Source organism: Balaenoptera physalus, assembly GCF_965194825.1.
Source record: "Balaenoptera physalus genome assembly, chromosome: 9".
Lineage (NCBI taxonomy): Eukaryota > Metazoa > Chordata > Mammalia > Artiodactyla > Balaenopteridae > Balaenoptera > Balaenoptera physalus.
The window spans coordinates 38,245,927-38,272,290 of NC_138888.1; the positions used below are offsets into that span (position 1 = coordinate 38,245,927).

The 26,364-nt window shown below is 35.7% G+C and overlaps 1 protein-coding gene across 8 annotated transcripts in view; it reads right to left on the bottom strand.

The window, feature by feature from the left end:
- The window catches only part of NKAIN2 (sodium/potassium transporting ATPase interacting 2), a gene marked incomplete at its 3' end in the record, with an annotated part of 998,865 nt that overhangs the window by 768,897 nt on the left and 203,604 nt on the right, over positions 1 to 26,364 (bottom strand). For 5 of the 8 annotated variants that reach the window (XM_082474962.1, XM_082474960.1, XM_082474958.1 and 2 more), the window contains one exon: positions 11,263 to 11,313. The exons of the other annotated variants lie outside the window; for them this stretch is intronic. In XM_082474962.1, coding sequence (XP_082331088.1) covers positions 11,263 to 11,313 — 51 coding nt within the window. The remainder of the gene's footprint in view (positions 1 to 11,262; positions 11,314 to 26,364) is intronic. 8 annotated transcript variants of the gene reach the window in all.

Here is a 26,364-nt window from a genome sequence, read left to right on the forward strand (position 1 = left end):
TTCTGCTTCCTGACCAAAACCTGGTGTTCCTCCTGTGACCTTGCGCTTGAAGCTGTGCCTCTTGTTTCTAGGGCAACTATGAGTAACGTTAAAAGTTACTTTCAATGCAAAAAAAAAAAAAAAATAGCAATGCTAAAGCCATTTTACAAGAAGACTATGCATTCACAGTTGCATTATTCCTGTTTCCCTGACAACCTGCCAGCATTCATGACCCAACCAAATTCCCAACAGTGTTACAGAACAGGCTTTTAATAATGCAAAGGGCTTTCTTTCTTCTGATGAGATGATGTTCTCCTAGTGAAAATGGAATCAGCCATTAACAATCTGTTCATCAGTTTTCCTTTCAATGTCCCAAATGTGATTTAACCTTTGTTAACCAATTCTCAGATTATTTTACACTGGATGCTAGTTAGGAAGCACATTTATAACCGTGATACAATTGATGTCCAAGGGCTCTGAATAAGCAGCTGCTTAAAACACAATGGTTGGCCTTCTTCCACCTACTTGTATATCACTAATTTATTTTAAATATCTTTTAAGTGTTATAACTAACATGAGAAGGGCAAAATAATCTTTACTGAGATATGTTCTAACAGGTTTTTCAAAACTTAACTGGTTTTTACATAATCATTGAAGTTATCTTAAGGCATTGATGCGACACATTTAACTCTATATAATAGAACACTCAACTTCATCCTTTTTCAAGTCCCTGAAACCAGACAGTATGCTACACCTGCATACTTGTAAATGGCTAATGCTGCAGGTGATTTCCAATGTTTTTTCTTTTTAACTTTTTATATTGTGAATCACTTCCCTCTTTATTCTCTACATTTTTGATAAAAGAATGAGAAACATGCTTTCCTTTGACGCAGAATTTTATATTAAAGAGTGTCTATCATGCCAGCAATAGGCAAAGTGGTTCAGTTTACTAAAACATGTAGGCTGTGTGTTGTTAATCAATGACATTTTATTGATTTTTTTTCTAGAGAAAAAACTAACACAAAGTATTATGTACAAAAATAGGGCACTAGGCAAACAGTCATTACCTGAAAGGAAGTATTTTTATACTATTGCTGCATAACCTTCATTGGTTTGTAGCCATGACAATACAATGAAGGAATAGCTAAACAGACATGTTTCAGAAAAAACAATCTTGCCTTTGAGTGTTCTATTATTTTATAAGATTTTATTATTTTTTAATTGGGAAAATCAAATGATGTTAAAAATGTTGTTATTTCACTATTACACCAATATGGCAACACTGATCATTTTTATATTGCTGTGTAGTCCCCACCCTTAAATTTAAAAAATAGTGCCTTTCACCCTAGGCTTTTAATGAAGGCTCCAAAATGAATGATTTATTTACCTACCTACCTACTTTATCAAATAGTAAAAATGACAACAACAAACTAAAGGTATATAAGAAGATACTACTGTCAGTAGATGAAATTTTAGAACTCGAGGCAGATAATCATCAATCTCTTCCTAAAGACCCTTAAAAAGATGGGATCAACACTCTATTTAGGCAGATTAGTGAAGATCATAGTGGAATGATTACTTCCTGGCTCTTTCTTGTTGTACTGAAACACATCTATCAGTATAGTCATACGGGTCACCTAGAATCCTAAATATTTGGCATTATATTTGTGCTTCATGAGTCTTTGTTACTATCTTTAAATCCATCCACAGCTACCTCTGTACCACCTCCACCCTCACCATGACCCTCAGACATAGTGCAGCTTCGTCTTTTGTTTTTGTTTCTTCCAGAAGATAATTGTAAAAGTGCTGGTTCTTTTCATTCTGGCCCTCCCTCTGTCAGCTCTGTCACCACACACGCTAGAAAACCTGGCTGGTTCCTCTTGAGGAATAAGAGCCACCCAACTAGAAACAGTGCAAGAATCATTGTGTGGTTAACAGTCAAGGAAAGGGAACAGGGGGCTCTTCTCCATTTTGGGTCCCAGTAGCATTGACCTCCACTTCAGTTTAGTTGAACAAAGATTTATTGAACACTTACTAAGTTGGCTCTAAAGGTACAGAACAATAGGAGAATATGTCCATGCACTCCAGGAACATCCTGTATAATATGTGTGAAGCTGTCTGCCCTAAAGCTAATTCTCACAGCTAACAGAGTTATACTTTAGTTGGCATCCCATCTTGAGATCAGTTTCTAAAGAAAGCACACTTGGTACACAAAGACAAAATTATCCTTGTAAATTCCTTAAATCGTCCACGAAATCCAGTATACAACATCTTGCACACCATCACTGTCCTAATGATTTTGCATTCAACATTTTGAGAACCGCTGAGTAAGACCAGGAAGCAACGAAAACAAGTTTTGTGAAAACAACTGGACCGTCAGCAGTCTCTTAATATTAAATTATTAAATGAACGGGGAGACAGATTTTAAAGGATCCCTATTTGCCTGCATGTTTGATCAATTCTACTTTAATATAAAAATCTCATTTCTTTAAACAAAGGTTGATTTTGTTTTTCTGAGGTTTCAAATATGACAATATATCTAAAAGCATCTAAGTTAAGATCTGGCACACAGTATGTACCAACAAATGTTTGCTGGCTGTGAACTAAATCTTTATTTGATCTACAACTTTGAAAAATATGAAGAACTGGCCATGTGCTTCCCTGTCTTTCCAAACTGGTGTCACTTACTGTGACTCCACGTACTAACCATCACTCTCTCAGGCTCTTGAACACTGGATAAGACAGGTCAGGTCCCATTTCACCCCTCACTGGGGGTTAGATTCTAAAATTGGCACCTTAACTTACATGTGAGTATGGTGCAACCAACTGTGAACAAAAAAAAAAAAAAAAAAAAGCCAGGTTCAGAGGTTCAGAGAAGATGATTTTATTAGGTTAGACTGAGACCTCAGAGAAGGCTTCATAGAGCTGATGAGGCATATATAGAATCGTAGAAGATGTATTAAGTCAGATTGGCCAAATAGGACAGGGCGTTCTAGATAAGGTACAGTTAGGTAAGAATTGGATCATGAGGGGCTCTTTGTTCTATGCTAAGGAGATTGGCCTTTATTTTATATGTATTGGGGAGGAACTTAAAGATTTTGATTAGGTGAATGTCATGGTTGTATTTTCATTTCAGATATATTTTTCTTTACCTGAAGTGAGACGTGTAAGGGCAATAGAATGAGAAGTTAAGAGACTAGTTAGGAGGTTATAAACCTTGACAGGGCAGTGGGGACAAGAAATGGAAAGGGGCAACAGAGTGAAGCTCTGGAGCTCATCTGAAAATTGACAGCTGATTCAGTTGAGGTGAAGATGTGTGAGAGTGATGGCCAATGCCTGTCTCCTGCAAACCAGGAGGATTTGACTGGATGAGGATGGGATTCTCTGAAAGGCAGACTAGAGGAGGGATAAATGTCACAGGAGTTTCCTGCGGGTTATCTGAGAAGATATGGCCACCAGGAACTTTGACATACAAGACTAAATAAATGTCACAGAGGAGGCTAAGGTAGGGGGTATAGACTTAAGAGTCTTCAAACTCTGAGTAATAATGAAAACAGAGAGATTGACAGACATCTAGAAAGTGAGATCCACAGTGGGTCAAAGGCTTCCCAGAGAAACAACTTTAAGGAGTGGGCAGCTCATAAGTTGTCAGAAGAGAAGTAGGAAGAGAAACAGAAAGGACGGTAGGAGGGAGCTGAAGAAGAGAGTTTCATGGACAAATGCAGTGGCAGAAAGATAAGAGCTGAATGGCAGGATGGCCTCAGGTTGGCCTGAGACCGCAGCACAGTTGCACTAGGGCACTGGACACAGAAGGTGGGCCACACTGGCCCAAGCAGTGAGTATGAAGTGAGGAGGCTGGGAGAGCTAGTGTAGATGCTCCTTCAAGCAGCTGAGCTAAGGAAGGGAGAGATTAATGGACAGTATCCAAAGTGCAAGGGTGCACAGGGTTTAGTTTTGTTTCAGGATGAGAACGTTTAACATGTTTGCAGAAAAGAGACACGAAACAGCCTTTTCTGATCAGTAGTGCAACACTGATCAGTAGTGACCGTCTGAACACAAGGTCAAGAACAACTGTGACACCTGTATGGTTCAGGGGGAAAGAAAGCAGTGACTAATGATGAGTGCCTGCTACAAGCAGGAGAGGGGGGTAGTGGTTTGGATGCCCTGGATTTGCCCTTCCTTTACAAGCTTACTCCAAATGACTAGGGTTATTCACAGATGAGACGCACTTTGTACATATTGGTAAATGTTACAGTTTTCTAATTATAAAGGGAAAGGGAAGAAAAAGGTAGTCTTTGTAAGGAGTTACTGGGAACAATCAACCGAGTTACTGTAGAAATAAGCTTCCCTAGGATCCACTAAATTGGTTACGAGAATGTTAGAGAAACACAAACATGAAGGCATTATTTTCCCAATTAACGGTGCGTTTGAGGGACTGATCTTAAAAAAAAAAAAAGGTAAAATGAAAAAAAGATGACACTCATTTATATGTTGCTTTGTATCTTGACTTTGTGGCTAAGAACCTGGGGAGAGGGTTCTCTTTGCTGTGTGACATCACCGTTTCCCCAGAGCTGTGAATACTTTGGGTTGAGACAAGAACAGATCTTCAGGTATCACAGACCTGAATCTCCAATTGCATCTATTGCATGCCCTAGCCAATCAATACTTCTTAGGATCTGTGAGGCAAACACAGGAAAAAATAATGTCTACCTCAAATCCTTAACCTCAGAAACAAACAGAAGAGAGAGAGAAAAATGGGTGTTAGTAAGTCGGAAACAAAATCCCTACCAAAAAATTGGCCTTGGATTAGTTAAAGCAAAACCCATTTCCCGTACTCTAGATCTTCTATACACACAGATTCAAGACAGCTTATCCTGAACACGGGCCATTTAGAAAATGGATGCATACCAGTAATGAATCATAAAATATACTTGAGTAATTAAAATAGGAACAGCACTATGTTGAAATGGCAGAGTTGTGATTTTTTTTAAATGTTCATAGTTATCGTCCAATAATCATGTATAACATCACATTAACAATTGATCATCTTAAAGCCTGTTTTTTCTAAAATTGATCATCTGAGTATAAAAATAAGTCAATGAGTGTATATTAAACAAGTCCATATGTTATTCATATATCTCTTTGCATTAATTTGTTAAATGTTTAATTTTTCCTCTTCCTTATTTTTAAAAGATGCACTCTACAGCACGAGAGGACTTGTTTCAACTATGCAACATAGTAGTGGGAGACGCCCACGTTCAGTAGGTGGGTTTTCTACAGTTCACTCTGTGCATTCTAATTCATTACATATCATTTCATAAAAGCCACACAATAGTGTTAAAATGTAAGGGATCTACATGTATAAACTATCATATCTAGTAAACTTTTTGAGGGCTAACCTGATAAGCTTGATTTAATATACATATTAAATGATGTATTTATTACTTCCTGAATCAGGGGAATATAACCTACTGACTGAAACAATTGATACATCATGCTTAAAAAAAAAAAAAAAATCAAAACTGGAAACTCGTCTCTTACACCAAAAGTAACCTGGACAGTGTATGAGTGCAGGACATAGTTTCTCTCATCACCAAATCATCACTATCCCATTTTTAAAAACTAATTGTATCCCATAATCTCATTTTTTTAAACATCTTTATTGGAGTATAATTGCTTTACAATGGTGTGTTAGTTTCTGCTGTACAATAAAGTGAAAGAGCTATACGTATACATATATCCCCATAACCCCTCCCTTTTGCATCTCCCTCCCACCCTCCCTATCCCATCCCTCTAGGTGGTCACAAAGCACTGAACTGATCTCCCTGTGCTATGCGACTGCTTCTCACTAGCTAGCTATTTTACATTTGGTAGTGTATATATGTCCATGCTACTCTCTCACTTCCTCCTAGCTTACCCATCCCCTCCCCATGTCCTCAAGTCCATTCTTTACGTCTGCGTCTTTTTCTTCAGAACCATTTTTTTTTTTTTTTTTTTTTAGATTCCATATATACGTGTTAGCATATGGTATTTCCTTTTCTCTTTCTGACTTACTTCACTCTGTATGACAGACTCTAGGTCCATCCACCTCACTACAAATAACTCAATTTTGTTTCCTTTTATGGCTGAGTAATATTCTGTTGTATATATGTGCCATATTTTCTTTATCCATTCATCTGTCGATGGACACTTAGGTTGCTTCCATGTCCTGCCTACTATAAATAGTGCTGCAATGAACACTGTGGTACATGACTCTATTTGAATTATGGTTTTCTCAGGGTATATGCCCAGCAGTGGGATTGCTGGGTCGTATGGTAGTTCTATTTTTAGTTTTTTAAGGAACCTCCATACTGTTCTCCATAGTGGCTGTATCAATTTACATTCCACCAACACTGCAAGAGGGTTCCCTTTTCTCCACACCCTCTCCATCATTTATTGTTTGATGATGGCAATTCTGACTAGTGCGAGGTGATACCTCATTGTAATTTTGATTTGCATTTCTCTAATGATTAGTGATGTTGAGCATCCTTTCATGTGTTTGTTGGCAATCTGTATGTCTTCTTTGGAGAAATGTCTATTTAGGTCTTCTGCCCATTTTTGGATTGGGTTGTTTGTTGTTTGGATATTGAGCTGCATGAGCTGCTTGTATATTTTAGAGATTAATCCTTTGTCAGTTTCTTTGTTTGAAAATGTTTTCTCCCATTCTGAGGGTTGTCTTTTTCATTAGGTCCCAGTTGTTTATTTTGGTTTTTATTTCCCTTTCTCTAGGAGGTGGGTCAAAAAGGATCTTGCTGTGATTTATGTCAGTGTGTTCTGCCTATGTTTTCCTCTAAGAATTTTATAGTGTCTGGCCTTACATTTAGGTCTTTAATCCATTTTGAGTTTATTTTTGTGTATGGTGTGGTGTTAGGGAGTGTTCTAATTTCATTATCTTACATGTAGTTGTCCAGTTTCCCCAGCACCACTTATTGAAGAGGCTGTCTTTTCTGCATTGTATATTCTTGCCTCCTTTATCAGAGATAAGGTAACCACAGGTGCGTGGGTTTATCTCTGAGCTTTCTATCCTCTTCCATTGATCTATATTTCTGTTTTTGTGCTAGTACCATACTGTCTTCATTACTGTAGCTTTGTAGTATAGTTTGAAGTCAGGGGGCCTGATTCTGATGAACATAGATGCAAAAATCCTCAACAAGATACTAACAAACAGAATCCAACCGCACATTAAAAGGATCATACACCATGATCAAGTGGGGTTTATCACAGGAATGCAAGGATTCTTCAATATATGCAAATCAATCATTGTGATACACCATATTAACAAACTGAAGGAAAAAAACCATATGATCATCTCAATAGATGCAGAAAAAGCTTTCGACAAAATTTATCACCCATTTATGATAAAAACCCTCCAGAAAGTAGGCAGGGAGGGAACTTACCTCAACATAATAAAGGCCATATATGACAAACCCACAGCCAACATCATTCTCAATGGTGAAAAACTGAAACCATTTCCACTAAGATCAGGAACAAGACAAGGTTGCCCACTCTCACCACTATTATTCAACATAGGTTTGGAAGCTTTAGCCACAGCAATCAGAGAAGAAAAAGAAATAAAAGGAATCCAAATCAGAAAAGAAGAAGTAAAACTGTCACTGTTTGCAGATGACATGATACTATATATAGAGAATCCTAAAGATGCTACCAGAAAACTACTAGAGTTAATCAATGAATTTGGTAAAATAGCAGGATACAAAATTAATGCACAGAAATCTCTTGCATTCCTATGCATTAATGATGAAAAATCTGAAAGAGAAATTATGGAAACACTCTCATTTACCACTGCAACAAAAAATAATAAAATACCTAGGAATAAACCTACCTAAGGAGACAAAAGACCTGTATGCAGAAAACTATAAGACACTGATGAAGGAAATTAAAGATGATACAAACAGATTGAGAGATATACCATGTTCTTGGACTGGAAGAATCAACATTGTGAAAATGACTATACTACCCAAAGCAATCTACAGATTCAATGCAATCCCTATCAGACTACCAATGGCATTTTTCACAGAACTACAACAATAAATCTCACAATTTGTATGGAAACACAAAAGACCCCAAATAGCCAAAGCAATCTTGAGAAAGAAAAACGGAGCTGGAGAAATCAGGCTCCCTGACTTCAGACTATACTACATAATCTCATTTTTATTTTTTAATTTGAAACATATTTTAATTGTTTCCTAACAATTCTTAATGATATCATACTGTGTTCTACTGCATCCCTAAACATTAATTTCAGATCGCTTTTCTGTATCGATTCTTTCCTCTCCTTATCTCATGCGGTACTCTATTAATAGAGGTTGCTTCTAAACTCTAGAAACCACATTTGTTCATTTTTCTCAATAATGCCTAGCCCAAATCCCTTAACTATTTGGCTTTACATCCTGGAACTTCTCACTTTCAAAACTGTGATTTAAACATATAAGTATCTTTTTTGAGCCACACAGTGCTTGGCAAAATGGTATTTTAGCAGAGGTAATGAAGAAAATGTAAAGTTAACCTATCCTGCAACAATGAGAAAATCTCTAGAATCTCAAATTCTTTTAAGTATATTTTTACTGATAACACCAACAATCTTAAATAACATAACAATGATGTGTTATTAACATCAATAAGTTAACATTTCAGAGATATATATGTTGCCATAAATATGAACACAGTACTTTTTCAAAAAAAAGTTAAGGCGCAGAGTAAGAGGATTTAGCAGCTGCAAGGAGGAAGGGGATTACCAAATCAATAAAGTAGAATACGCAGGATGCCAACAAACTGGGAAAAGTGTGAACTGAAGGAGTCTTTAGGAAAAGGTGAGCCATAGAGGAGAGATAGGAAAGCAAGCGATCATACTATCATTTGGCATATAGTTATGTATGTGTGTATGCATGTATACACACATGCAGGTTACATGATATACACACATCATATAATACACATGTATATGTACTATATATTATACACATACATCACACACACGTAATACATACACACTTTACATGATACACATACATAAATATATATATACAAGCGTGTGTATACATACACATATATTTTAGCTAAAAAATTACAAATATACACGTTTGTATGTTTGGGCAGCAGAGCCCATACAGCTGCAGCAGGTATAATAAATGTGACTGTGTGTTTCCCTTATAAACTTGCCTGCCCTACAAACCTCCCCACTGCTTCCAGGAATTCATGCAAGGCACTCACCCTCTGAAGACTGTGGGAGGGCAAGGGAAAGAAAGGATGGGCAAATTAGCTATAATTGGATCTTATTAACTTAGTCATTTAAATTGCTAATCTGTTTCCAAGTAGGCTCATTTGTAGATAACTCATCTTTAGCTGACCGAACTTGGCTTTTCTAACCCGTGCTTTTAATTGGAAAAGGAGAATAAGTTGTCATTTATCCTCATTTTACTTCATTTCAAAAATAAATAAATGGTCAAAAATGTCAAAAACCACTAGAACTTGGAACTCAATTTTTTTTAAATATCTACACAGTTAAGGAGTATGATCATGAAATGACTAGATTTTACATGTGTTCAATTAACTTCGAGTCTCATGTAAACCTAGATGACGTAATTAAAGGCAGTAAAAAATGGGGGGAGGGAGGGAATTCCTGAATTAATTTCTCAGCAAAGGCATACAAAATATGCTTTTATAGCAAACCTATAAGGCAAAAAAATGTAAAATATTTTTCTTTTTAAAACAAATCTTCATATCATTTCAACACATATTCAAATGCCAAATCATTATGTTGTGCACCTGAAACTAATATGCTGTATATCAATTATACTTCAGTTAAAAAAATAAACCTTTATGTGATTCAAAATTCCATAGAAAATGTAAACTAAGTGAGTATACAACTTGCATTTCTTTCTGGGTCACTTTTAGAAGAGAAAATTGCTGATGATTTGAGAGGATAATACTCACAGCATATAATATTGATTTATTAAGAAATGTAATATGGGAAATTTATGTTATACAAATTGAAATGACATAAAATATATAATTTGGACTAGACTTTAAGCTTATGAGAGGAAACATTGTTTTTGTTTTTGTTTTTTTAATGCCTTATCTTCAGGACATAAACTGTATCCAGAATATAGTAGGTGCTCAACAAATACTGGCTGAATGAATACACTTAATTCGTTAACTCATTTAATAGCCAATACAAGATAAATGTTTTTATGTTGGTTTTTATTTTCCTTCAAAAGATTAAATACTGACTTTACATAACAATATAATATATACCAAATCCTATCCTGAAACATATAGAAGTTGGGGCAGGAAACTCAGTTTTTATGTTACTTCTATTTTAGCCTATTCTGAAGATGCAAACACACAAAAGTTAGGACACCAGGGAGAGTTGTCCCTGATCTCCAGTTCTGGATAACTTACACAGGGAGAAATGATGTTAAGAGAATGGATCCAATAAAAGTTTCAAAATTCTATTCTAATATTGATATGCAAAGGACACTGAGCAATGATATAATATCCATTAATTTTGGCAGGAAGAATATTTCTCCTTCACCAAGAGTGAGTGACCCATTTTCACACTGGCTTTTGCAAACACAAAGAGTAAGTATAGACAGCCTAGGTACAGATGTATACTTCACAGGATCTCAGGGGGAAAAAAATCCTCTCTGCTTCCTGCTGCCTTCTCTGTTTGAATATTATGAAGAGGAACAGAGAGATCACTCAATGTACTGATATTATTTCAAGCTGAAGTGAATAACAGTATTAAAGAGAATCACTGAATAAGCAATAAGATATCTATCTTCTACAGCAGCTAGACCATTCAAGTTCACTATAAAAAAAGCCACTAATAAATCATATTTTATTAGCTTCCATTGAACATTGTTTTTCATCAGAGTGACTTTCTAGATATAGTATCTCTAATATGAGATTACAGTTCCCTCCAAATAGACACCCTGATATTGAAATTGATCTAAAGTCTTTATCCTTTCTATAAGATGATCCATGATCACCTGTAAGATGACCCATTTTCCTAAAATACCCTTTGTTCCCCCTACAAAAATGATAGCATTAGGTAAAAGGTGACCAAGACGAGTTTATTACTCTGGAAAATAGACTCATAAGGACTTAGAAAAAAACCTTACGTTTTCAAACCTGACAATGTAAACTGACCTTCAAGATCAAAAACCAAGAAGACGAAAAAAAAATTCAGAGATTTTCATGATTCAAATGCCAAAAAATATTTACCTCAATATGATTTCTTTTCACCTCCATAGTGAGGGAGACACGAATTACGCTCTGAAAAAATCAAGGCAATTTCACTTTAATATCACATTGTAAAAGCATAAAAATGTAAAAGTATAAAAGTGTAAAATATCATATTGTAATATTTGTAATATTCCCATTGAAGTGGGAATGTTAAGACAAAAGCTCATGCCACTAATTGGTTACATTTTATGATGAGAAACTGTACCAGTGAGGGTAGGTATGATGTTTTGACAGGAGTGTTGAAAGTCTAGCAGTGTCATTTAACTGATAAAAGCACTGGGCATCTGCAGCAGTACAGACCTGGATTCAAATACTGGCTCCAATGTGTACCTTAGGCAGGCAAATTAATTAAGATCTCTGATTTTTGGTCATTTAATTTGTAAAATAGAAATAATAAAAGAACCAACCTCACACAGACGCTGTAGGGACTATAAGAGAAAAGGTATGTGAAGAATTTTAAACTATACCTGGAACAAAACAGATGCGATTAAGTTATCTCTATAGTGAAACACAAATCAAAACTACAAATCAAAACTACAAATCAAAAATCACCTCACACCAGTCAGAATGGCCATCATCAAAAACTCTACAAAGAATAAATGCTGGATAGGGTGTGGAGAAAAGGGAACCCTCCTACACTGTTGGTGGGAATGTAAATTGGTGCAGCCACTACAGAAAACATTATGGAGGTTCCTCAAAAAACTAAAAATAGAGCTACCATGTGATCCTGCAATCCCACTCCTGGGTATATATCCAGAGAAAACCATAATTCAAAAAGATACATGCACCCCAATGTTCATTGCAGCACTATTTCCAATAGACAGGACATGGAAGCAAAGTAAATGTCCATCAACAGAGGAATGGATAAAGAAGATGTAGTACATATATACAATGGAATATTACTCAGCCATAAAAAAGAACAAAATAATGCCATTTGCAGCAACATGGATGGACCTAGAGATTGTCATACTGAGTGAAGTAAGGCAGACAGAGAAGGACAAATATCATAGGATATTGCTTCTATGTGGAATCTAAAAAAGGGTACAAATGAACTTATCTACAAAACAGAAACAGTTACAGATGTAGAAAACTTACAGTTACCAGAGGGTAAGGGGGGGGGGATAAATTGGGAGATTGGGATTGACATATCCATACTACTATATATAAAATAGATAACTAATAAGGACCTGCTGTATAGCACAGGGAACACTACTCAATACTCTGTAATGGCCTCTATGGGAAAAGAATCTAAATAAGAGTGGATATATGTTTATGTATATGTATAACTGATTCACTTGGCTGTACACCTGAAACTAACACATTACAACACACATTTACAACAATGTAAATCGACTATACCCCAATAAAAATTAAAAGAAGAAAAAGTCGTCTCTATAGTTGAATGATGGTTGTGGCTGTTGCTGAGGTGGCTAAGTATGTATATAGAAGAGGCCTGTGGTCCAGGGAAGTAGCCTCAGAAAGCAATATTATTTAAGGGAAGAAAGCTGAGCAAAGAAATTTATTTCAAAGCCAACTTAAAAATATAATTTCAGCTTCTTCAAAACTGATTAGCATTGTGTACTGTGGCATGAATTCATACAGCAATCTATACAGTATTTTGACCAAAAACTGATCACTGCTTCTGGGGGGAAAGCATGCACTAAACTGCCAAGTTAATCAAGGTTCAAACACTGCATATAAATAGATTTCTTTTTTTAATTTCAGCAATTCAATTATGTTTATAATTAACTAGTTCTTGACAGTACAGTGTCTTGAAGCTTTAACAAATTTCCTCAAGGCTTTTAATTTTGCAGTTTTTTCAACAAAACCTGCCCATGATTCCTTGGCCTTTCATTAACAATTACAAGGGAATATTTGGTTTCTTTTGCACATGTAAATTCTGTCAAGAGAGGTCTGATGTTGGCAGTTTTTACTCCATTTACTAAATAGTAAGTAATATTCCCCAAACTGTTGCCTTAAAATTTTAAGATATACAATTTTAAATAAAACTTAAAATGTAAAAATTGGAAAAGATCTAAACAGTTTTTATGTAGCTTTGTAAATTTTTCAATTTGCTCTATAAATTGATCACTGAATCAACAGATCAAAGTTGAAAATATCTGGAAAGAAAAAAAAATTTTAGATTTACAAATAATCAGAAAGATACAAAATGTTGACTAGAACTTTAGTAGTATAGTGTTATTGCACACTGAGAGGGGGTGGGGTCCATTGGGGGTGGGGGGGTAGCGATGAGGGAGAGGGAGAGGGAGAGGGAGAGGGAGAGGGAGAGGGAGAGGGAGAGGGAGAGGGAGAGGGAGAGGGAGAGGGAGAGAATGTCTGCAAGGTTTATTCCAGGAACGAAATTCAGTAATCACATCAATCCACAGTAGTTCTGGTCACTATAGATGGTAGACCGCCCCCCAGTGTACTTAGGCGGATGATTAAAAGCATACCTGGAGTGGTACTCTCTCAAGAGAAGAACTCATAAATACTGACTCTTCTATGAGATGCACAGGGTAAAACAAACTGAACGTCTTTGGACTGATGTGCATATCAGAGGAGATGTTATCATTACTAACGACCCAGTCACAGCTAATGATTTTATGGCTAACCAGAGGCCTGGGTAGTTATGCTAAACTTACAGAACAGCTTTGCAGCACCTCATGGTTGTTTTTATTCTCAGCTGAACCATTTAAAATGCAGTTCTTTTAATGAACTGTGAAATGATCCAATAAGATCCTCTCAAGCATGAGGCATGCTGTGTGACTTCATGATGATAGAATTTAAGAAGCCAGGATTCAACTTAAAAATTTTAAAGAATGAGGGATTAAAACTTAAAACTCTACAAAAACTATCAGAAATATTCATTAATATAATGTACTTTGGGGAGGGAAGGAGTTCACTGTATCTCTTTTTAAAAGAAAAAAAAATAAACACTTTTTTTTAAAGAAGATTTTGGCCAAAATTGGGTTACAGTTCCATCTCTAAAAGTCACTGACAAAGGCAAGGGGATTAAACATGTAACCATGGTTGACTTATACCGATCAGAATTTACCCTCAAGAAAGGATAAGCATCCCTTTCCCTGAGCTGCCAATACACATTCTATAGGCAAAGAAAATGGGAGAAATGGTATTTGAGCAAGCAGACAGCATATGCCTTTTGTACTCTGTTATTCATGACCCAAATTAAAATTTCCTTGACGACAATCTGGTAATACAAATCCAAGTCCTTCCAATTGCACATTCCATTGGAAAAGGAAATTTACCTCTAAAATTTTTATCTTAAGAAAATAATCAGGTAAAGTGTAAAAATGTGTACATAAGACTTGATTTCAGGAATACTTAAAATATCAAAAATAATGGAAAAATGTGTCCATTAGAAGGAGGTATGTTAAACAAATAATGGGATGTTTATATTGTTAAATAATATGTAGTCTTTGAAGATAATGACATACAAATATTTGTTAAATAACACTAAAACTTTTTAATGTAAATATATGCTCTAATATAAAAACCTAAGATGTTTGACATCCAAATGATTACAAAAGCCAGAGGTAACTTATTTTCTCATCTATACTTTAAAAAATTTTCTGGAGTATTTTAATAAATATATATTTTTAACCAGTTAACAAACTATAGGAAGGAAGGAAGAGAAACAAACTTCTAATATTAAAAGCAACAAATGTATATAGTTTTTATAATAGCAGAAAATCATAAACAATGTCAATGTCCAACATTAGAAGCCTTGTTGGGAAAACTTGTAGAAATGTTATTGACATAGAAAGATGATCATGTTACTGAATGAAAAGAGCAGGTTACAATACCATATACTTTGTACATTGCCATTTTTGTTATATATGTATTTGTAGGTAGACATTATCTCTAGGTGGTAGGATAGCCATGGGTCTATTTTGTTTAAATTTTTATCCTTGTTCTCTAATTTTCATACAATGAGTATTTATTTTATAGTTCTCTATTACTCATTTAAAAAAGGAAAAATTTACTAAGAAAAATAAGTGGATTTTTGCTTAATGGAAAGAACAGATTAGAAAGGAGGATATACAAATTACATTAGTTGTCTGTTGCTGCTGTAGCAAATTACCACAAATTTAGTGGCTTAAAAAATACGAATTTATTACTTTGTAGTTCTACAGGTCAGAAGACCAACAAAGATCTCATAGACTATAATAAAGGTGTCAGCAGACCTGCATTGTTTTTTGGAGACCAGGGGAGAATCCCTTTCCTTGCCTTTTCCAGCTTCTAAAAGCCATCTGCATTCATTGATTTGAGGCCTTTCTATCTTAAAAGGCAGCAAGGTCACATCTCTCTAATCCTTTTTCTGTGACTGCATCTCTCTCTGACCTTAGCTGAGAAAGGTTCTCTGTCCTTAAGGACTCATGTGATTAGACTGGGCCCACAGAATAATTTTCCCATCTCAAGTTCTAGAACCTTCATCACATCTGTAAATTCTCCCTTGGCATATATGGTAACATATGTACAGGTTCTGGAGATTAGAAATTGGAAAGCCTTAGGGGGACTATTAGTCTGCCCACTACACAAATTATCAGGGGTGCCTGCTTTAAATATGGTTGTTACTAATGAAACTTTAATTTACAAAGAAAACAACTCATTCACTAACTCTTCACCTTACCTCATCTTAGATTTCTCCTATCTTAATTATATGAAACAGATGTGCATATCTATGTAAATCTTAGAACCAAAAGACTTCTAGACAAAAGCACAGGATAAAATCTTTGTGATTCTGGGCTAGGCAAAGGTTTCTTGAATAGTCAACAAAAGAACAGTCTATATAAGAAAAAAATTGATAAATTATACTTCATAAAGTTAAATACTTGTTCTTCAAACACTATTCAGAGAATGAAAAGATTCAGTATCTGCAAAGGCATTTTTCATAGAAGACTTGTATGCAGAATATATGAACACTTAGTTTCAGAATAAAATTTCCAATTAAAAATGGGCAAAAGATTTGAACAGACAATTCACCAAATAAGGTATACAGCAAGTAACACATAAAAGATATTCAACATCATTAGTCATTAGGGAAATGCAAATGAAACCACAATAAGATACCACTACACTCTTGTTTAAATGGCTAAAAATTAAGAAGACTGAACATTTCAAGTGCTGGTGAGGAGTCAGAGTACCTAGAATTCTCATGCACTGCTGAGAATGTAAAATGCTGGGAATGTTAATGCTGCAAACGTTTTAAAAAGCAGTGTGACAATTTCATAAAAAGTAAAACATAACTATTATATGGCCCAGCCCACCACTCCTTTATTCAAGAGAAAGAGAAAGGAAAGCATACATCCATGAAAATAATTGTATACAGATATTCACAGAAGCTTAGTTTTTGAAATCCCCAAACTGGAAACAACCCAAATGTCCATCAACAGGTAAATGGATAGACAAATTGTGGTATATCCATAAAATAGAATATTATTCAGCTTTGAAAAGGAATGAACTGTTAATATGCACAACAATATACCAATGGATCTCAACATCATTATGTTGAAAGAACCTAGACAAAAGTAGGAGTAATACCATATGATTCCATTTGTATAAAATTCTAGAAGTGGAAACTTTGTATAGTTGCAGAAAGGATATCAGTTGTTATCCAGGGGTGGGGATTGGAGAGATGAGAGGGTAGGAGAGCAGAGGAACACAAGGAAACTTTTGGAAGTGATGGGTAGGTTCCCTATGTTCATTGTGGTCATTGTTCCAATGTTGCATATATATGTCAAAATGTATCAGATAGTATACTTTAATTATGTACATTTTATGTCATGTGAATTACATATATTTCAATAAATTGTTTAAAAACAAATAAAAAAGATAGGTTGCCTATATGAATAGAAGGAAAAGTAGGTTATGAAGCGGACAGGTAAGCCTGGGCTCAGATGGTCAAAGAATTTGTCACAGGTTTGAATTCTGTCCTGTATGTAATGGGGAGCCAACTGAGATTGATTTAAAAACAAAGCGAAACAACAAAAAAAGCAGGAGTGATCTGATCAGGCCACCAAGAATTATACCCTGAAGCAAGTAGTGTCGATTTTGAACTTGAATGGCAAGAGTCTGGTAATAGGAACATACTAGTTAGAAAGGTTGTACACTTCTTTAATTAAAATATGACAAAGGCTAAGCTAAAGCAGGGCCAATGGAAAAAGAGAGGGAGACTGATTTGAGATATAGCCATGAAGTATAAGAATTCAGTCTCTAAAAATTGATGACCCATGAAACCTGAGGGCATTTAGAGAGTGTTAGATCAAAGATGAACTAAGTTTGGGAGGCTCAGTACATGATGATGCCACAAGACTGAGGTATAAAACAAGGATGAGGAAGGGAGATAATGATTTAGGTTTTACACATGTTGACTATGAGGTGAACGGATGATACTCAGATGGAGACTAGCCTTCTGTTAAAAATATGAGAAGTTGGGACAGAAAATGTAGATTGGGGAATAAATACTTTATGATCATTCAAAATAAAAGGATAGATGATAGTATCACTGAAATACAGTGTATAAAACAGTAATGAAAGGTGACTTCAGTTGAGGTTCCAGAAAATATCATCATGGGTTGGGTGAGTATGAGTGGAGAGAGATTTCATCCAACATAAGAAGAAGGATCAAAGGAGGAAGAGATGATCAACAATGGGCAGAGGGAAGCCGAAAGGTTCTGAATCAAAATCAAAGTCGTTTTGGGATTCAGCAAATCAGTAGTCATTAAGAACTTGGTGAAAGCAGTAGCCATACAGCCTTATGAGCAGAATCTGATCAAAAAGAATGTAACCAATGAATTAGAGTTAAGGAAAAAGAAAGAAAAAAAAAAAAGTGGGATAGTGATTAGGAATTACTCCTTAAAAATGTATCAGTAGGTAGGTCAATAAAAATTATATGTGAATAAAAGAAATTATGATAATCATCCCGATGATTAAAACTGTATGACACAAAACTGAAAAAGAAAAAAACACAGTTGCAGCCATTTTCCATTTTTTAAACACAATTTCTAAGAACAGAAAGAATCGTCATAATAAATGGTATCACTACAGCAATAACTCTGCTAACTAAATTTGACTAATCCCTTATGCACCAATAACTACTATAAGCACACACAAACTTTCATCTTCAAAAAGCCCCTATATGTACAAACTATTATTATTCCTACTTTACAGGTGAGGGAATTGAGGCCAAGAAAGGATAAGCAACTTGCCCACAGTAAGTGTCATAGCTAATGTTTGAGTCGAGGTAACACTCTTAGCTACGACACTAAGGTATAATTATGACTCTAAAGAGCTCTAGTATGACACACCCTACTTTCTCAATGATTTGTCCCTGGGATCCTCTTAAATCTACAATGAAAGCATACAAAATACCTATGTCACCTACAACATTAAAATATGAAGAAAAATATAAAAATTCACCAAGGCCATAGCTATGAACTACTGAAGTGATGATCATTCAGTTACTATTTCACACTTTACTTTGACCACCAGTAAGGAGAGTAGGTTAGACGGTTGTCAGTTAAGAAGTTCCCAGGTGCTACTTTGATCTGTGCTCAGGGAGAGTAAGGTCATTTTACAAAGTCTTTGATTCCTTCAATTCTTCAGACAGCAAGCTCTCAATTAGAAATGGGAGTGGTCCACCCAGATGTTCAGATGGAAATGTCTTGTCTCTCACCAAAGAAACTGTACTTCCTTGAAATTTTAAAGGAACAGATTGTGTAGTTTGGGCTCTGTAAGAGGCTGAATCAAAACTTGGGATGTTCACTTAAAAATTAAGACCATGGTATACTTTAGATGCCGGTCTTATTTCTTTGATGCACTCTGACTTGGGAACAAAAAGGGGAAACGCATTAAGTAGCTTGTGCTCTACCTTGGATGAAGACATTTTTTTGAAGAGATTTTGTAATAGTTAGACTATGGCAAGATATTACCTTCCATAGAAGATTACCTGACTTTGTATATTTCTGTTAAATCAACTTAATTTCTTTGCTAATTGAGTAATCTCCATTATCATGCTTTATAATTTTATATGCTGAAAATAAATCAGTTACTTCAATATGGAAATGTTACACCAGGTGTTCAAAATTATGTGGTCTGAGAACCCCTTTACACTGTAAAAAAAAAAAAAAAACACTGAGGATCCAAAAGTGGTTTACATAGATTATATATATATTGATATTTACCATATCAGAATTTAGAAAATTTTAAACATGTATTTAATAAAATAAACCTATTATATATTAATATATTTATGAAAAATAACTGTCTTCCTAAATTAAAATAAGTGAGAAGTATTATATTTTTATATTTTGCCTATCTTAAAAGTGGCAGGTTTTAATGAAAGAAAGTTTGATTCTCATATTTGGTTCTCCATTCCTTATGCCATTTTGTTTGAAGAATATGTAGAAAATCTAGTTTCACACAGACATGTAGCTGGAAAAAGAGGAATACTAGAATAGCCTTCGAATATTCTTTGATACTACACCAAAAATTAAAAGTTGTAGTTCTTTAAAAGTTAAGTTGCAATGTGGATCGGAAACTATATTAAATAACATTTTTGTAACATTAAAATCAGTTGTCATATCTCGCACTTTGAACGGATTCTTTTGTCCATGAATAATTTTGTAATATCCTGCACTAGTAATTGGAAAATAATGGTGTGCTGAATTATGTAGATTTTCTAAAAGATGACTCATTTCATTAAACAATATTTAAAAGTCATACTTATTAATGTCATCATCCATCTCATCAGAAGAGCCTTCAAATACTGGGAAGCTGTTAAACTGATGGCAGAGACTCATTTTCCAAAACTGAAAACTCAAGTTTATCATTGACAACAAATACTGTCAGTCGTCTTCCTTGAAGTGACAAACTCACTTTGTCCATTTCCAAGAAAATGTTTGAAAATACCCAAGTCTAAATAATCAGTTTGTCAATTGTTTTTCGAGTAAAAGTGATGACATGGAAAAAAAAAAATCTCGTTCAGTTTGCAACTCAAACAACTGCACAAGTGTTTTTCCTCAAGACAACAATCATAGTTCAGTACACAAAGTGCTTTATGCATGCTTCTTATTTCGTCACACATAATACTAAAAAGATGTTTACTCAAGGGTTAAGAATTAACAAAATTTATAATTTTTACTGCTTCAAAGATTTAAGTGAAACATCTTTTTTTTAAAAAAAAAACTACAAGCACTGTGAATGCATAGTGGTAAAGAACACAATGGCTAGTACACTTTGGTGCCACTGCCTTGATTCATGCTAAGGTGACCATATTATCACTACTTTTTGCACCATCAGTACAAGTGTCAACAAAGTGAAAACGGTAAATTATGTCTCGGTATTATTAGGAAAAGAGTTTGACCTTCCCGACTCCCTAAAAGATCCACAAATCATACTTTGAAAACTGCCATGAGACAACAAGTAAATGAGTATATATTTATATAGTACTGCTAATACCTTATATTATGACTCTGATCTTAAATTATTGAATATTGAGAAGGGATATAAAAAGCACACCATCCCCTTTAAATTACACATGCTACTTGTTAGGACATATTAACTGTTAGTGAAACAGAGTGAAAGATTTATGGGCAAATACTGACAGTTTGTGTGCACAAGCGTGTGTGAGAGAGAGGAAGAGAGAGGGAGAGAGAGAGGGAGAGAAAGAGGGAGAAAGAGAGACAGACATACAGAGACTGCAGACAACAAAATGGACCCTTTCCAAAAACCACTGGGAAAGTAGTTTGAAAGCCTACTCAGTACCATGCATTGCCTGGATTTATTCACAGTATTCCTATTTGTTTTATTAAAAAACCAAAGCAATTAACTAGAATTAGGAAAGTCTGCACATAAAGCGACTGAACCTAACCATAAGCTAATTTCTGTTACCAGAGGTATAAAGAAGTGTGGAAATATAGGGAAAGTCAGGAGTACCCATTTGGCAAAAGAACAACCTGCAGGTCTCAGTGCAGAGGGTGAGGGAAGGGCGCTGCAAGGTGTGGAGGGGCAGGAGCAGCTGGTCCTCTTAAGCTGCCGCCTAGCATTGCAGCTGTGGATTTGTGAAGGATGCACCCCTTTTGTGATAGGGTAAACAATAAAGCAGACTACTCAAGACTTAGATGTTCCTTAGAATGCAATAATCAGCTCTGATGACTGCTTACCATATATGCACACAAAACATAAGTTCTCAATATCAGTTGAAGATGTAAGTCTGCTAGACAGCTAGATAAATAAGTAGATTGGGCAATCTTTAGAGAGAGACAGACAAGAGGCGAGAGACAAGAGGCGAGAGAATATGAGAAATAGGCACCTCAAATTAAACCAGAGAAGGGAAAGAAAGCTTTGCATTTCAGGATTACAACTGTTCAGAGTAAGTTTGTGATCATCAGTATTAATTAAGTTTGGCATATCTAGTAGAGTCCAGGAATGTATTTTAATTCTTTTAAATTTTAATATAAACTTTTCTTTCATGTGCAGAAATATGGAAAACCATCTTAAAGCACATTCCCGAGTCTCATGACAAGCTTATCACCTTTTCTCCAAGAAAAGCCACAGTGACTGGCCACATGCCAATGTGCCCATTCGTTGGCAGTTACATACACAGGCTAGGCCCTCACAGCGTCCATCTGAGGATCGCCCCTGCTATTGTTCACCGGGCCTGCATTAATAAGTTCACCTGATCTGGCTGGTCAAGTGTCAATTTTAATGTTGTCAAGACTGCCTTTTAGCAGGGTCACTTTTCAGGATGACAAACACGAGATTTAAAGCATGACACACTTTCTGGTCATTGAACATCTCCTTAGAAGCAAGAGGATCAGCACGAGTTTTTATAAACATTCATCCCAGCAAATACACTTTGCCACAGTCCCTGCGACTTCTAAATAACTGGCTTAAGGCTGGTCATCTCTAAGGCCTCATAATGGGATTTGTGCCAATTCTCTGGAACTGCTTCACACAGGCCATTTCCTCTCCTACCCAAAGGGCCCTGGGGCAGACTGAGTTCTTTAGGGAATAAAAGATATGACAATGCCTTTTGCATTCACTATGATTCTCAAATATTTTACAAAGAGACGTACATAATATAGAGTTCTATTTTTGAAAGAAGTCATGACCTACGATTACCTGGTTCCCTTTGAACAAAAGTGTTTACATTTTGTCTGGTTTGTACACCAGTTCTGGTCTTTAGTTGTTAAGAAAAAAGGAACTGAAGCTTGTAAACATACCCTGGGCAGGCAGGCAGTGGCCACACACAGTGTGGAGGAAAGATGAGCAGACGTGAGATGAAAGATCACATTTCCCAGTTGATACCATTCAAAGCATCTGACCAAAGCAGAGACATTGGAGAGCTCGAGTTTAAAAAAACAACAAAACCCAGTATTCTTCACCCTAGCTGTACCTTCTGCCCTGAATTGACTCATGGGTCATCGCTGGGTCAGCGTGGCCAGCAGGACATGGTGGAGGGGGGTTTTAAACAGGATATGGTTCTATGCGCCTTTGTCTATTTGCTCTTTATTGAATTATCAGGTGCACAACTCCCTTTCAATCTTTTTTCTCTATTCATTTCTTTCCCTTTTTAACCTATAATCTCCAAACTCAAAGCCCCGGATACGTGAGGACATGGAGTTGGCTGGGTAGAGTGCAAGTCAGTGGAATGGAGACCCTCCAGTGCCCTCCTTCCCTGTGTTCCCTGTGTTCGGGGCAAATAGATTCAAAAAGCATTGGTATACTGACCCAACCTGGTCTTTTGAATCTGAAAAAAAAAAAAAAAGTCAATAAAGATGACAGGCTCTAGAGTCAAACTGCCTGGTTCAACTTCCAGCTGGTTCACATACTGACTAATGGGGTAACCTTAGAAAAGCTACTGTCAAGTCTCTAAAGCCTTAATAGCCCCATCTGTAAAATGGGAATAATAATAAACACCTCAGGGGGAGAGGATTAAATCAGATACTATATAAGTAAAGTGCTTAGCATTTCAGTAATTATTAGTCAAGAAAGAAAAGGGGGGAGGGGAACAGGTACAGTGAGTGGGAGAGAGAATAAGTACATTCCAAACTGCCTTTAAATGTAAATCCGTAAAATAAATTCAATTTCCCACTTATTCTATGATAAATTCAGAGATACACTCTGTGTAAAAATATATATAGATACAATACAAATACATTCAAATCTTACTTTAAAAAGCACATATTGCAAAATAACTGTGATAAAATCTAAGTATTTACTAAACTCCAACTAACAGCTATGCCAGTAACCAAGTAGGGCGGGGGGGAAATGCCCACATGCTTTAAATTAGTGGCTTTCACACATTTTTAACAATAGGCCACCAAAAATACACTTTATGAAGAACAAATAAGATTTTTAAAACATGAAACTAAAGTTTCACAAAACAGTCACTACACTTGTTAAATCTTTTATTCTAAAATATCTTATTCTATTCTATTTTGATATTTTCTGCAGTTTCATTTTGAAAAATGTGGTTATGACTTAGTGAATTGATATCATGATCAACCAATCACAATTCGTGATGTGTGTATTTTAACTTTAATCTATATTCTCAGAGTGGTTAGCATTCTCAGACGTGGCCTGAACATAAAACCTAAGACATTATTCTTCCCTGGAATATGTTCCTGTGTAAACTCTACTTGTTCTGAAAGTCCCTGCAAAAAGTGCACCTCCTTTCTAAAAATCTCAACCATCCCTCCTCTAGGGAGCACCTCAGAGTTTCCTCCTCAAACACTGTTAGGCTTTTACAGCATACAGACAAAAGCAGGATCTAAAGTAAATTCTACACAAACAACACATAAGAGCAGCATTTTGAACAGATTAACCTTGTTGGAGTGTTAGGATGGATGAGCAGGGAAAGAAATTGGGGAATTGATAGGAGTCTATCACAGGAGTCTTCGCCATGAGAGGACAAAGGTTTGTCTCAAAGAGTGACAGCAGGAATGAAAAGGGAACAGTTATAAGAGTCAGGAGGGATTGATGGGATTGGTGACAGAATGTCCAAGTGGCTGAAATGGCTTCATAAAGATAGTGTACCAAAAACCATATCTCCTGAACCTTGTCCTGTTGTCACACTGGTAAAACCATACCAGACTGTAAGAACTAGAATTATTTATCATATGTCAATAGACACTCGATTAGGAATTCCCTGCAAGGAAACAAATGGTTGGAGTTAACAATAGAAATATACAGGACTCTGGTCCTATTTTTGTTATTTTAATGACTATGATATCTCCAAATAAAGTAAGCATTTTGCCAGACTTGGTGCAAAAATAATAGATAAAAAGGCAATGATATCTGAGACATGAACACAGATATTAAGTATTTCAATACTTAATACTAGGGGACATATTACATTAAATGACTATGACATAGCATATGGCATATATAAGAAGATACATACATAAAGCACTATAAAACACTATATAATACACATATATTATATTTAAATAAAGTTTAAACGTGTTAACTGGTTTCTAAGAAAAACACATTTATAGTAGTATATTTTAGATGTCTGCAAACATTTGTAGTCATTCCATACATTTTTTTGCAAAAAATTATTAGCAAGACTATTTAGAGAAGAATTCATTTGTCTAAATTAGACAGGTGGGAATATGTTATTCTGTTTTCCTGAACATTCTTTCAATCTTTGTTGACTTTTGATGCAGAGTGGTTGATCAATTTCAGTTCTTTCATTCCCTCTCCCTTTTCTGATTGCTCTCCTTTTGCCTTTTCTTTCCTCTTTTTGAACTTCCCTCCTTCTTTGAATTTTATTGCTGGCAAGTAGTTACTGAAGTAGGTGTTTTTCTTTCCCAAACACATATCTGAATGTTCTTGGGCTTCATTTCTCTTCACTGAAGATCATATAACCAGATATCTTAGAATAAAAGGACATATTCTAATTGGTTCTTCACACATCTGAACAGAACCACAACTAAACCACCCAGATGGCTAAAACAGGCCCTCACAGGAGACTTGAGATGGGCAGAGCATCCAAATATTCCCTTCCAAGACAGTAAAAGTGGCTCATGTCACCAGTTTGGAAAATCATTTACCTAATAAAGTTAGTGACTAAGAAAATAATTAGCAGATGTTATTACATGCTCTGGAATTAGCTCAGTGTTTTACTCCACACAAATTATGGACATGCTGACAAAAATCCATCCACATTTTCTCCATGAACTTTCAGCTCTAGTCAGTATTAGAATTTCCTATCTCAATTTCCAGTCTAGTTTTGCATGCTGTCTTTGAAGTCTAGAGCTCTGGCCAAAGCCTGATATTGATCGCCTGTCTCATTGACATCTAGGCATCACTGTATGTCCCACTGCTGAGGGACATAGACCCGCTGGGATCCCTGCTGCCTCATTTAGAGCCCCTGAAGCTGTACTGCTGCTCTGAGGATGCTGTGCCCTTTGTACACTGTTTTAGTCACTTCTCTGCACCACTGAAAGTCCACAGGCCTAGGCTGTGGGCATTTATCTTCCCCCAACACCTCATCTGCTTGGCCCTACAGAGTATATTTTGGGTCATTCCCACTTACTTTGCCAAACCTGCCTGGTCTTGGTCACATGTCTTATCAACGTCCATAGAGATAGGACACCCAGTTAGTAAAACAGTATCAGACACATATTAGGTGATTCACAGAAAAGTGTTCAGTAAACAACTGCATTCTATCAGAAAGTTCAACAGAAGTTCAAGTCTGGTATTACCAAAGATGAGAACATCAAGTGGTAGGAGATGGTGGTACTATCAAAGATGGTATTTGGGTTCTTTAATGTTGAGTACATATTAACATTACATTTATGTATATATAGCCATGGCAAGAATATTAATTTTGAATATGTAAGATCATTCCACATTATTGTGAGTGCTTTTCAGAAACCATAACATATGTAAGTGTCCAAACTTATGCCATCAATTAATAAGTATGAAAGCGTGATTCTGGATCTCTATTTATGTCTGTGATATTATCACCTTTTCATAGATGACTGACAATGAAATAAATCTTGGAACCTCAAGTTGTTCTTTTAAATAGTAAAAGATCATTTCCATCAA